This window comes from Watersipora subatra, chromosome 4 (assembly GCF_963576615.1).
Source record: "Watersipora subatra chromosome 4, tzWatSuba1.1, whole genome shotgun sequence".
Classification (NCBI taxonomy): Eukaryota; Metazoa; Bryozoa; class Gymnolaemata; order Cheilostomatida; family Watersiporidae; genus Watersipora; species Watersipora subatra.
The window spans coordinates 27129318-27144581 of NC_088711.1; the positions used below are offsets into that span (position 1 = coordinate 27129318).

A 15264-nucleotide genomic window follows, 5' to 3' on the forward strand; every position below is an offset into this window, starting at 1 on the left:
GACAAACAGATATAACTGTTACCCCTTAATGCAGAATTAGTTCACTAGAAGGCTGCTAACCTGCATCGCTTCCTGTTGCTCTCTCAAATGATCTGCATCTAAAGCTGGTTTGTCTTGAGTTTCTAAAGATCCTCCAACTTCTTGCAGTTGAAACCTTACATCATCCAAACCAGTCCAAAAGTCTTCCGAGACATTCAGAGTAGTTTCCAGTGCTTTGTTTCTTTCTCCCGTCGCCTTTTTTACATCATTATACATTTTGGAGAGATCGGATATCTTTTGTTTTAGCGCTGTTAAAAACATAAATGAATCAACACGGTGAAGGAAAAAATTTCAAACTACACTCTAAACCTTTTCTAATAAACAAAATGACAAAATTGCAAAAGCTGGCATCTCTAAGGAAATTGGTAGTAAACAGCCAATTAAACCAATAAATTGGTAGTAAACAGCCAATTAAACCAATAAATTGGTAGTTAACAGCTAATTAAACCAATAAATTGGTAGTAAACAGCCAATTAAACCAATAAATTGGTAGTAAACAGCCAATTAAACCAATAAATTGGTAGAAAACAGCCAATTAAACCAATAAATTGGTAGTAAACAGCCAATTAAACCAATAAATTGGTAGTAAACAGCCAATTAAACCAATAAATTGGTAGTTAACAGCCAATTAAACCAATAAATTGGTAGTAAACAGCCAATTAAACCAATAAATTGGTAGTTAACAGCTAATTAAACCAATAAATTGGTAGTAAACAGCCAATTAAACCAATAAATTGGTAGTAAACAGCCAATTAAACCAATAAATTGGTAGTTAACAGCCAATTAAACCAATAAATTGGTAGTAAACAGCCAATTAAACCAATAAATTGGTAGTAAACAGCCAATTAAACCAATAAATTGGTAGTAAACAGCCAATTAAACCAATAAATTGGTAGTAAACAGCCAATTAAACCAATAAATTGGTAGTTAACAGCCAATTAAACCAATAAATTGGTAGTAAACAGCCAATTAAACCAATAAATTGGTAGTAAACAGCCAATTAAACCAATAAATTGGTAATAAACAGCCAATTAAACCAATAAAACTCAATTTTTAATAGCCTTATTGAGCTGGATCCGAAAGGACAAAAATGTGGAGAAAAAAATAATAGGAGTTATCTATCTTTGAGCATACGTATGATGTCGTGGCAAATCGTCATAAATTATAATAACAAAAGAATGTATTTCAATTCTTGCTGTAATTTTTGTAATGACTTGTGTTTATTCTCATTCATGCCTTTTCAACAGCCTTGAAAATAATACTATACGCAATGCGCGTTATATGCTTAGCTAGGCGCGTTATACTCTATGTACATAGTATATTAGAATCGTAGCATAAATCTAACAACTATACTTAAAAAATGACTTTTGCAACTATAGACTTGATCAAACAGTAATAAATGGAAGATGTTGTTGGCTGTGGGTGGTCTGACACTCTATCCCCATCCAATCAGCTACTTTTGATAGAAAGAGCGGACATATAGTTAAACACGCATCATGGATTTCCTTTCTTTTCCATCCAATATTGTCTGATTATTCGATAAGATTTTATCGGAATGTAGTGTATCTCCGCGATTGAGCAAAGGATGAACTGAGAACTAATGTTATAAGTGAGCTAAAGGTAAGTTATAGGTAAGTCACTGGCCCAGCATCTACTCACCTACTACAGAGTCATCCTCAATTCCTCCGGCATCCTCGATCATCTTCTCTGCATCCGCTTTTACCAGCTCCAACTCTCCCAGCTTCCTGTCCAGCGTGTCTATAAAGGCTTTGTTTGCATCCAGTTGATCTCGAAGCTGGCTTGGCCTTGCAGCGATTGGGCCTGCTTCAACTACGGCTTGCTTTGTGGTCTGCAGGTCTGAGATGAAGTCTTCTACAGTCTCAGTAAACTAAAAAAACAAAGGCTTCAAAATCGATAGGAAATCTATTTTTTGACAACTTGACTTATATGACGCTTTCAAACTTAAAAATACAATTAAGTTTCACATTGAGCTGACTCTTCCGTTGCATAATTATACATGTACTAGGTGAATGCCCGGCATTGCCCGAGCAATAAAAGTCTTTGTCAAACAACTGTAACTTTCAAACTTCATATCATGAGGAAAATGCTTTGTGCAGGTCAATAAGTTAGGAAACAAAATAAAACAACTATACAAGTACATACCGAAATACATACCGAAGTATATACCGAAGTAAATACTGAAGTACATGTCGAAGTACATACTGAAGTACATACCGAAGTAAATACCGAAGTACATGTCGAAGTACATACCGAAGTACATACCGAAGCACATACCGAAGTACATGCCAAAGTACATGCCGAAATAAATACCGAAGTACATGCCGAAGTACATACCAAAGTACATACCGAACTACATATCGAAGTACATACTGAAGCACACACCGAAGTATATACTGAAGTACATACCGAAGTACATACCGAAGTAAATACCGAAGTACATGTTGAAGTACATACCGAAGTAAATACCGAAGTACATACCGAAGTAAATACCGAAGTACATACCGAAGTACATACCGAAGTAAATACCGAAGTACATGTCGAAGTACATGCCAAAGTACATACTGAAGTAAATACCGAAGTACATACCGAAGTAAATACCGAAGTACATGTCGAAGTACATACCGAAGTACATACCGAAGTAAATACCGAAGTACATACCGAAGTAAATACCGAAGTACATGTCGAAGTACATACCGAAGTACATACCGAAGTACATACCGACAGACAAACTTTGAGATTTATATATATAAATGTAAACTATGGCAAATCCATTCATATGCACTAAAGATGATATTCATATGCACCAAGCATGATATTCATATGCCCCAAGGATGATATTCATATGCACTAAAGATGATATCCATATGCACTAAAGATGATATTCATATGCACTAAAGATGATATTCATATGCCCCAAGGATGATATTCATATGCTCCAAGGATGATATTCATATGCACTAAAGATGATATCCATATGCACTAAAGATGATATTCATATGCACTAAAGATGATATTCATACGCACTAAAGATGATATTCATACGCACAAAAGATGATATACATATGCACTAAGAATGATATTCATATGCCCCAAGGATGATATTCATATGAACTAAAGATGATATTCATACGCACTAAAGATGATATTCATATGCACTAAAGATGATATTCATATGCCCCAAGGATGATATTCATATGCTCCAAGGATGATATTCATATGCACTAAAGATGATATCCATATGCACTAAAGATGATATTCATATGCACTAAAGATGATATTCATACGCACAAAAGATGATATACATATGCCCCAAGGATGATATTCATATGCACTAAGAATGATATTCATATGTACCAAGGATGAATTTCATATGCATTATCTCAAAAAACTATCTAGTCCTTCACCTTAACTACATGGTCAACTTGACCACGGCTAATTATAAACATATATTATACAATCTGCTATCGCTTAGGCTACTCATTATAAGCAGATGCCAATATAAACTAAGCTTTCAAAAGGATCAGCAAGGTTAGGAGTTGAACATGATATGCCAGAGAGAAATGGGAGAACACGCCACCACCATTAAGCCACCACCTTAATGGCTAATGGAATAACTTTTAAGGAAAATTGGAAGTGATACGAACACGTGATAACAACTATAATCATTGTTTGTAAAAGAATCGCTTAACCTAAACTCTTCCACACAGCATATTAATGTACAGATGTTTACGATCAAAGTGAAACAACAAGTCAAGTAATCGACCTTACAAAGGCCAAGTACCTTTTGCGCATGAGCGTCCTTCTCCTTCAGCTCAGCTGATTGACCTTTGACAGCTGTTTTTAGATTCTGATAACGGTCCAGCGCCTTCTCTAACTTTTTATTCACATCTCCAGCTTCTATACTACTGCAAAGGCGTGCGAGGTTTGGCCCAACTTTGGCGAGGCGGTCAACAAATGGCTTCTGATCGGTGACTTCTTGTGCAAGAGCCTGAAAGAGATAAGATTTTTGTTACTGAATAAAACCAAGTTGAATGTAGCTATTGGCTAGGTTTCAACACAAGGGTAAATATTATAAGACCAAATCAATGTATAGACCGGTTCTAATCATAACGATAGGAGGACTATACCAGCACCCGAGCCTGCGAGCAATGTCCTTTATTTATTGAAAACTGCTATTTTGTGCTTTTTAATTTTTTCAAAAAGCATCAGTAAAACAATTAATACTCTGTTTTGATATACAGTGACTCATATATACATGTATATATATATATATATATATATATATATATATATATATATATATATATATATATATATACTTAGTTTATAATTGAAGGCATATACACAACAGTAGCCAGCATGTGATTAGGGTCAATACTAAAATGGTGACTATAATTATAGGCAGGTAATTCAAGGCACTCATGTTCAGGAAAGGGCAATGTACTGATCCACTAATGAGTACACTTGCTCAATATGCATTTATATGAAATCATTATTTCTCAAGAATGCCACAACTTGTTGTACATTGGCTAACGTAGTCAAGTCTAAAAATAATTATCAAGTACCTCTTTTAGAATTTTTACAAAGATGAACTTGTAATTTCTGATAGAGCAAACAGCTCACGCAGAAACTCCTACTATTAGAACAGGTAAAATACCAAAAAAATGACACACTGAAAAAGGGACAACTCGCTATTTATCAGCCATAAATGTTGTTCATGTCTTAGGTTTATGGACCAATGAGGATAAACTTTATCTGCACTGTGACACTTTTTTCAGCATGTTAAACAACTTAAAATTGAGCACTCTATATTGTTGCTTGAGTAGCTGATGGAGAGTTGCATTTGTAGAGACTGACTTATATAGCCAGAGTATTTGTCATGTGTCACCTGCCCTGGGCATACTGACTTATATAGCCAGAGTATTCGTCATGTGTCACCTGCCTTGGGCATACTGACTTATATAGCCAGAGTATTCGTCATGTGTCCCCTGCCCACACACGGTTAATGCTCAAATCCAACAGCAGCATTCACAATAAAACTGTCAGTAATTCTATCAGTCTCACACCCTTTAGAGGAGCAACTTGAAAGATAAATATTTGGAGAGGGCCCATTGTAAATTGTGAAAGCGAGAATTACTAGAGCAATGCATTACACACGACTGAACCACCAACAATAAATAGTGAACGGTGTTCTTATTTTCTGCAGTAATTACTGACCCTGTTAGCCTGTTGTCGCTGTTGGATTTGGTCTGGCGTGACAGCTTTCTCCTGTATCTCTCCCTCAGCTTGGTCGAGCCACTCGCAGAGATCATCGTGCAAGTCTTTGAACTGGGATGCCAAAGGAACAATCTACAAATGTTAATAGCATTGGTTGACTACCTGCTAGCTGGTTGATTAACTGATAGCTAACCACCTGTTTGTGGTCGTTTACAAAATATTAGCTGACCCTCTGTGTATGGTTGCACATAAACCGTTAGTCGATCACCTGTTTATGGTTGCCCAGGAACTGCCAATCGACTACCCGTTTATAGTCGCCTTGAACCGTTAATTGTCTATGTTTATGGTTGCCCACAAAGTATTAGTTGACCACCTGTTTATGGGAGAAACTAGCACCCTTTCCTTAACCTCTTGGCCACTTGGCTCACTGGTGATTTCCAAAAAATATAGCTTATATTTTTCAACTGGTCAGCTAATGCCAGTGAAGAAACTAAAATGGTAACTCGTGGAAGTATTGACACATATGGGGTTCAAAGCAACTCTTTCAGAAGGATATGGGTTTGAACCCTACGACCTTAACTACTCAGCATTTTCTGAAATTTTCCAAAAAACAACTAATTACAGTTTTTTCCATAAAAGGCAACGATTGCTAGTGAAAAAAAGGCTCACTAATATGTATGTATCAACAAAAACAGGATTTTCAAAATGCTCATTGCGGAAGTCATAGAAAGAATGCTACCTGCTCTACTTGGCCGAGCTGCTCTGTGCAACGTCTTGACAAACTATCAGCTTGTATCTTTACAGCCTCAAGTTTATCATTGAGTGCGGGACTTTCCAATAGAAGACCGTCCCGCTGCAACTTCCTAGCCGTAGTGCTTAGCTGCTTGAGTCGTCCTCTTTGCGCTACCAGCTCATCATTTATCGACTGAAAAAATAAGGCAATTGAATTTTAACAAATATACAGTTTTCTAGTTTCTGATTTACCACATAAGTTGAGGAGGTTTATTGGTTAGAAGAAAACTAGGGATCTTAAATAATTTTGAAGTGAGTGCAAAGTCACAAGGATCGGATACGATGTCTGCCTTGCCTACTGCAAGCAGAGGCTGTGTGAGTTTTTAAGAGTATTTCCGTGCAAACATCAGCTCTGTGAACTTGGCTAAACAAGTCCGTGCCCAGTGACAAGGGAATGTTGATGACTGGAGACATGAACAGTTATAGAGAGCAACTTAAGTTTGGATGTTATTCCTGTCACCACCAGTGACCTTTTGTGGAATTGAAGTCCAACCTGTTGTTTGTAGGTCAGGCACTCTAGACGGCAGCAGCTCTACTTAATACAAAGTCCCTATGGTGCTGCAACATTGTAAGAAAACATCTAAGTATAAGACTGTCTTACCTTTTTCTCATGTAATTTATGCCTAAGATCATCAGGGTCACTGCTGCAAGGGCTGGTATCAGAAAGTTTAGCTTCAGTGTCAGCGAACCAATCAGATAGGTCATCCACACTGTTCTCCAGCTGTTGGAATGAAGTAAAATAAATTGTAAATTACAATGTAGTGACAAAGATTTTCTACCGCGTAATGCCGTAGCACTATTTTCAAAACTAACATAACATAATTTATATTTTCAAAGCTTGTTTTAAGAAGCAGCTAGAGACTAAAACAATGTAACTGTATGTCAATAAAATATCGCTTGTTGATAGCAAGTGATGTCGCATCTAGCTGTCATGTTTATTACTACTGTTTTAGAACCCGCTGACATATGCTGACATGTGCTGACATATGCTGACATGTGCTGACATGTGCTGACATATGCTGACATGTGCTGACATGTGCTGACATGTGCTGATATGTGCGGAAATGCAACTAATAGCGGAGAGGCTCATCTGTCTGACATTGTGAGTATCTGTCTTTGTTGGTATAAACTTAGAAATAATAGCAATAAGATATTTAGCAAATCTCATTAATTTAACCAATTTTTTGAAAGTACATTATTTACAAGATCTATTTGAAAACTGCTCCTAGTGCCCTGGTGACTAAGAGGAGATTAACCTAAGCTCATTCAACACCTCCTGTGCACATATCCACATAAAGTGACTGCTTCAACCTATCAGTGAAATTGCGAAGGCGTGTGAGGTTAGCGTATATGTACACGTCTGGGAGTTACAGCTACTGGGCTGAATTCTAACCATAGTTACCATGCGACCGGAGAGGAGAGTTGGAGCAGGCTTTGGAAGTCCTCGTACAGACTCATAAGCCTAATCGATATGAGTAAGAATGTTAATCAGGTTGAGAGACCAAAGGAAGGTGTGTATTAAGCAGCGTGTGAACATTTAACACTTACAAACTATTTTAACCAAAATAGTATTTAGTGCTTCAATGCGTGGTGTATCAAGATGTGCATAATTACAATCCTAAAGTATTAAAACTTTTAACAAGAACAAACATTTCTTATGGTTTAAACCGTTTTAACTAGAGTTCTAAAAGAACTTGAAGACTATTATTTGTAGGAATACATACATGTATTTGCTGTCAATACAGAAAGTGCTGCCCATTGCTTACGCATGATTGGCTGATTTGATTTAGTTGCAATCGTATGATAAAAGATGAAGGAGAGAAGCGTGGATACATAGCATATACCATTGATGGTATCAAGTTTGTATTTACGCAAGTGAGAGAGGAAAGTTTATCAGAGAGGTTTAAGCAGGTGCCAGAGTATTATGGTGACTGCTGAGTGGTGCGGAAGGCAGAGATGAGATGTATTTGTGCCTAGTCCATAAACATATTAATCCATAGACTCATCCAGCTTAAAACCAAATTTTGTGGTGAAATGCTACAGAAAGCATGCCAATAACATGACATCACAAAATTGCGACACAAGCTGACAGAGCCTTTTAAAATAAATTGCTTGTTACCAGTAACTAATGCTTACTTGACGTAGATTCGAGTCCCTCATTCCACACTGTTTCTATGAAAAGGAGTTTAATTTTAAATACGCAAAAACATGCAGTGAAACTATAGTATGGTATGTTCTACAGCTGGATTGATGACTTCACAGGGTAAATACATTGATTCAGACAGACTTGAGACGTGGACCGATGGATCAGCGGGTGCCAGAAACCATTGACAATTGTAATTGAAAGAAACAGGAAAATATGCAGGAAATCTGATGAGCTGATGTAAAAGGAAAGAATTGTAATCTCCATTCTAAACAAATACAACATTTCAATATGCGTATGATTCTTTAGTGCATTTGGAATCATTGCATCAGCATTATTTACCACAAGCCATAATCGATTGTCGCAAAAGCTGAGAATTTACCGGAATAGGTTCCTAAAATATGCAATTAAATTAAGAGTATATATTTGAGGACATGCTATCCATCGTTTTTTTTGACGCCATCAAGTCGTTTGCACATGCGCTCGTTCACGAAAAAGCCGCCATTTTGGTAAAAAACGATCGTTTTTCTTTGATTTATTAGTACTTTTAAGTGTTGTTTTGATACTATAATAAAAAATTGCAAACAAAAACATCGTTTTCAAATTATCATTGCAAAAGCTTCGTGTTTCTAACGATAAAATTGTCTATAAAGATGGCCGACAACGATAAAATAACGTCACGAAAAAACGAAGGATAGCACATGAATGTAATGGAACATTAGTCAGTTTTCAGGTAACAAGGTATTATATAACATGGCAAACTTTGATTAAAGGAGTTTTAAGAAACGTATGGGATACTTTGATTTTCGTACATGCAGTGAGAAACTGTCCAAAGCATACCACTGGCCAATCTTACCTCAAGTTTCATCTCGTGTGCTGCTCTCTGATTGGCCACTTTCTTCATAATCTGTTCGCTGATTTGCGCAAACTGTTTCTGTGTCTTAGTGAGTACATTAGAAATATTTTCAGCGCCTTCACCAGGTACGAGACGCGTGAGGGATGCCCCTTCAGATACGACTGTCTCAAACACTGGCTCAATCTCGGCTAGTTGTTGCTGCAGAGCCTAAAAGACGTATGATACGATAAGCAATCATAAATTATGAGCATTGTAATAGCGGCAATGCCTCATCATCTTATAGGTACCTAAACAAGTCGTCAAAACATCGATGGAAATTTTCTGTTTTTATTTTTATGAAGGTTATGACATGCATCGTTGTGCCATGCCAAAACGATGCTGTATAGTGATGACCCGGAGCCACACAGAAATAAATGCATGTGCAAGAATGTTTACAATCGAAATATTTAAGATAGAAGGGCATAGACTTGTTAAACAGGTCGTATATACTTTTATTTAGGATCTTATTCATATATAGAACGATGAAAGAGCCTATATTTTCATATTTCAAAGTTTTTTGATAAGTCAGGGAGATTGCTGAAAAAGACTTTGTCTCTTTCAGCAATCTCTTTGATTTAATAGCTGAGAATGTTATTTTCAGCTATTAAAAAGTTATTGTTAATAGCTGAAAATAACATGAACGAACAACAAGTTATTGTTATTTGTCATTAACAAGTAACAATAAAAATAACTTGCTAATGTTATTAACAAGTCCGCCATGTTATTTTCAGCTAACTTCAACCGCAAATAACTGTCGAGCAAACCCAGCCGATGTTTCTATCCATCAAAGTGGTTGAGCGATAGGCCAGTGCAGGAAGCGAAGTCAACTTGTGGTACAATCCATACGCTAGGCCCCAACTTTTCTCCGCAACTATAACTAGCCCATTTACTGCATTTATTTCGAAGATAAGAGCGATATAAAATGCATGTACAAGAGTCTGCTCTGTAACATTAAGTTTTGTAACATTAAAGTAGGCTAATGTTTATAAGAAAGGATTAAGCAGGCCACCCAGACCACCAAAGGATCCTCAACTACTCCCATGCTTATGTTATTTCATAGCGGCTCTATTTTATTGCTGACCTAATCGGCAGCGTTTACAGCCATCTTATAATCTACTAGAAGCAAAACTAAATCAATCAGTTGTAGATGGCTAACTGACCAATTAGGGCCAAGCGTATGAGCCAGGTCAAAGGTCAAATAGGCCACTACAGCATCGAGTTCAATGTAAGGCAGACCTGTCCTGAACTGGTGTATACACCAGATGACAGATCAGTTAAGAAGGGAAGAAACCTTCAGAAAGCTGATGTTAGTGTGTAAAGCCAGACCATTTCATATGCTTACCTCAGTTTTGTTAAGCAGCTAACACCAAAACAAAAAGGAATGTGTGGGTAACAACTACGTTAGTGAGCTATACTTTTCAAAAATACTTAAGGAAAAATAATGCAATTCCATAATGCCCTTACGCGTAAGCTCAGCGTTAGACTAAGTCTCGGGAAAATGTTCCACGTTTGTCGCAAACACCTGCAGTGAAAAGATCCATTAGCAAAAAACTTCATAATTTTTAACATGAAACATGTTTTCTAATTGATTTGAGTTGACATCGCACTCGGAGTTGTCTCCGATAGACTGCCATTTACTTTAAGTATGTCTGATGCATCGTTTTTAAAACGCAAAAACTATTTTAACAGATTTATACCGATAGTACATTTTAATCCGTTTCCCTTGAGCAGTTATTCAAACCGCCAGATAACCAGCTTCACAGTTTCACAGCTGCCTATGCAACTGTTCATATACGCTTCTACGATAAAAATCAAAATGTTGAATCGCTTTCATATTTATAGATAAAGCTAATATTTATAAGAAATTCTATCCTTTCCATTTTTGTAACACAGCATCTTGTTCTACTGAAAGTAGGTAATAACAATAAACTGACAAACTCTTTTAACATTAGAAATGTTGCCCAGTAAAGCAACAGTGAGGTAACAAAGATGAGTAAGCACAAAGTCTTACACAAATACTCAGCTATTATAACCAAGAGTAATTAGAATAATTACAGTGGAGACAGACATCACATATATAAACAACGGCACAACTGTTAATACTTGTTGAAGTGTAATGATTCTTTTATTGAATTACATCAAGAAGGAATCATCTGCCTAACCTGCAGCTGAAGAAACTAACAAAACATTTTTTTTATTAGTTATCAAAACAAATAGCGATGATTATGACATAAATAACCTATGAAAACATATGACTTACAGCACTTAGCAGCAGCGGCTTATATATGATTAAAATATCGTGTGTACTGTAAATATCATGTCACATTTCTGGACATATATTTGGGGAAATCTAAATCTCACAACCTGATAGCGCCTCACAACCTGATAGCGTCTCACAACCTGATAGCGTCTCACAACCTGATAGCGTCTCACAACCTGATAGCGTCTCACAACCTGATAGCCTCTCACAACCTGATAGCGTCTCACAACCTGATAGCGTCTCACAACCTGATAGCGTCTCACAACCTGATAGCGTCTCACAACCTGATAGCGTCTCACAACCTGATAGCGTCTCACAACCTGATAGCGTCTCACAACCTGATAGCCTCTCACAACCTGATAGCGTCTCACAACCTGATAGCGTCTCACAACCTGATAGCGTCTCACAACCTGATAGCGTCTCACAACCTGATAGCGTCTCACAACCTGATAGCGTCTCACAACCTGATAGCGTCTCACAACCTGATAGCGTCTCACAACCTGATAGCGTCTCACAACCTGATAGCGTCTCACAACCTGATAGCGTCTCACAACCTGATAGCGTCTCACAACCTGATAGCGTCTCACAACCTGATAGCGTCTCACAACCTGATAGCGTCTCACAACCTGATAGCGTCACACAACCTGATAGCGTCTCACAACTTGATAGCCTCTGGGGTAGTATAAACGATTCAACTATTCAATTAAAGTATATTTCCTAAATGCTCCGACATTTACCAAACAAGAAAACGCAGTGCTCACCTCTGTCTCCGAAGTCTTTTCGGCTCGAGTTGATTCAATTGCAGGCTCCACTTTATCAAGCCATTCGAGTAGTCGGCCACAGGATGTCTGAAAGTTTTCAGCTATTGGCATGGCAGTTTCTATTTTAGCAAGATGTTTCTTTCCTTGGCTTTCCAAATCTGAAAAAACAACAGATTTTGGTAGTAACATATTCGGAGTCACTATAAAATATACAAGGGTTGTGAATGTCATCCCTTTTTAAACAATCCAGCAGAAGACCAATAAATAGTAAAAAATATACTAGGCGGTCCTTCGTTTTACTTAAAAAACTTTGGCAGCAGTGGGATTCGAACCCACGCCCTTTCGGACTGGTGCCTAAAACCAGCGCCTTAGACCACTCGGCCATGCTACCCGATGCGAAAGAGCGTGATTAAAGTAGATAACAACATGCACCGAAAGGCATTAATCACCACATCATTGCATCACATCGCATCAGATTGCATCACATCAGATGATGCGCTATAAAATTCAGACCACGCACATCACACGATATTCCTATTACCAGTATAAATTCAACTGGGAACAATATCAAATGGCAGCCACAGCAGAACTAAAATCTTGTAATATAGCCTATATGGGAGACCAGATGAACCAGAATTGGACAAAAATAGGAAGAGAATAATTAAACAGAAAAGGTTGGAGCTGCCTAAAATTTCCCAGACTGTGACTCAGAAAGTTTTTTTTCCAAGTTTATGTTTCTCAAACACAAAAAGAAGACGGAGTCAAACCTCGATACACCTGCTCCGTTTGTTAAACTGGTCATAAGATGGAGTAAATATTCTTGTGAGAATACACTGGATTTTGTTTCCTTGATTGTATAACTCAAAAACTTAAATAATAAATACTTCAGGTGATTATTACATATAGCATTAAAAAAAATCGAATATAATAAACTATGTTAAAAGCTAAACTATATGAAAGAAACTATATTAGTCAAATAATAATCAATATGAAAAGGTTTTTACTGTAACATTGCCTTAATGTTGAAAAAAGGTGAATTGATATGTCGCCTTAGCGAGACAGGAGACGGGTGATGGAAAGGTCAAGGTTGTGAGAACAGGATACTGAACTGGTCCAACATAAACTATATAAACTCTCAACTTTACTAATTTATAAAGTTACATTTAATATTACTTGTGCCACTTGGGCCACGCTGAACACAATAGGTGAAAAAGAATGACATACTGTACATGCGCTTTGTGTTTTGAGAAGCTTCAGATGTCTTGCGCTGAACATAACTGTGGAAGCCGACACAAACGTTTGCTAATTTCTACATGGTGAGTCGAAAAGTTTGAATGCTGAGATCTGACTGTAGCTTCTGAATGTTAATCCTATACGCACGACCGTGTCTAATAGACTCGGCCAACTACTCTATATATGGTGTAAGACTAAAGTACCTGATTACAATAGAAACAACCCTCGCTTGTGACCAATACGGACTTGGCCATATCTGGACATGGAAAAGTGAGTCATGTACTGTATATTAAACAGCCTATAATGTCTCGCACACATACTCCTAGGCTACAATATGGTAGAATATGCATATACAGAATACATGAGATATATGGTTATACCTACAATAAGGTAAGGTATAATATTAATACATATAAGTAATAATGACAAACGGAAATGTACAGTACAACACTCTGGCAAAAAACTTACATACACACTTCCCTCGTGTCAGCTGTCACGGAATATACCAATCGGTCAAAGTTGTCATTCATCGGACAGACCCAGCCGAATCGGACAATCTTCCGAACAATTAAAAGTGCAGGGAAGTGAAGTCCGAAGAAGCAAGAGTCGACTGTATTTACTCCATCTTAGTTAGAGAGTACCAACAGAGCTTGTGTGCGAGCGCGCTGGATAGTTTTTTATTGTTTTATGGAAAATCTTATTCGGATAAAGTGAAGTTGTCTGCCCAACAATAATTCTCACAAAATGCTTGTGTTTTGCTGTTGTAATACGGTTAATCGCCTGTGGGCTGGCCAAGATGATGCAATGCTTGGACGGATGCAGCAAAGAAAAGACTTACCATCGCATGCCGTTGATATTATTTACACCAATGGAAAGAATAATTATTGAATTTAAGTTTGGTTAGTGCAGAACTGTGAACTCAAGTGCAGAACTGTGAACTCAAGTGCAGAACTGTGAACTCAAGTGCAGAACTGTGAACTCAAGTGCAGAACTGTGAACTCAAGTGCAGAACTGTGAACTCAAGTGCTGAACTGTGAGCTCAAGCTAGCCAATTATGTTATTATACTCTTTACTCGCTATTAGCTAGAAACCAGCCTTTAGATTTAGACTTTAGATAAACTGCCCAAGCATTTGATAGCCTGTCTACATTATATCATATAAAAGGGAAATCTCACTTTCTCAGGAGAGATTTGGAGCAACCTAAACTACGGTAACCCAGCATCTAATTAGCCTTTAGAGCCATAGACATTTATATGGTTATTATTCAGCCAATCCTGGGTCAAGTACCACATCAGTTTAAATTAATATTGCTTGCATCTTAGACCACTTCCACTCACCGGTGTATCTGCTTTCAAGTGACGAGAGCTTTTCTTGCACTATTCTGGTGTCGTCTCCATGGCTCCGCCTCAGCAGATCCTGTCCACGCTTGAGAACGGCACCGAGTTCTGTGGCCTTTGTCTCTACATCTGCATTTAACTGTCAATAAAAGAGATCCATGCGTACACATAGTCGCCTCGCCATCTGCAATTACGTACTAACAGCATCGGTGAGGTTGGAGTTGTTGGCGAATATTTGACAAGCTAGTTGGCTGACCAAGTGGAGGTAGTGTCAGGAAATATGACTATAAAGAAAAAGTGGCTGCTTGAGAAACCATAGAGATGCGCCAAACATATTTCCTGTTAGCATAATGAGTCACTCAACAATAAGATTGGAGCACAATATATCTACACATATATACATGTACATCTACATATATCTACACATATATGCATGTATATATATCTACACATATATACATGTACATGTATACATATCTACACATATATACATGTATATATATTTACACATATATACAAGTATATATATCTACACATATATACATGTATATATACATGATTTAGTA

The 15264-nt window shown here is 37.4% G+C and overlaps 1 protein-coding gene and 1 non-coding gene across 2 annotated transcripts in view; both read right to left on the reverse strand.

Moving 5' to 3' along the window:
* Positions 1-15264, reverse strand: part of LOC137394103 (dystonin-like) — a 77809-nt gene that overhangs the window by 28567 nt on the left and 33978 nt on the right. Inside the window, exons 33-42 of the mRNA XM_068080822.1 lie at positions 14699-14837; positions 12129-12286; positions 10450-10467; positions 9069-9275; positions 6671-6790; positions 6017-6202; positions 5278-5409; positions 3842-4048; positions 1699-1927; positions 61-287 (exon numbers count right to left, since the gene is read on the reverse strand). Coding sequence (XP_067936923.1) covers positions 61-287; positions 1699-1927; positions 3842-4048; positions 5278-5409; positions 6017-6202; positions 6671-6790; positions 9069-9275; positions 10450-10467; positions 12129-12286; positions 14699-14837 — 1623 coding nt within the window. The remainder of the gene's footprint in view (positions 1-60; positions 288-1698; positions 1928-3841; positions 4049-5277; positions 5410-6016; positions 6203-6670; positions 6791-9068; positions 9276-10449; positions 10468-12128; positions 12287-14698; positions 14838-15264) is intronic.
* Positions 12440-12519, reverse strand: Trnal-uag (transfer RNA leucine (anticodon UAG)). Its single transcript has one exon. It is a non-coding gene; the product is annotated as a tRNA-Leu (tRNA).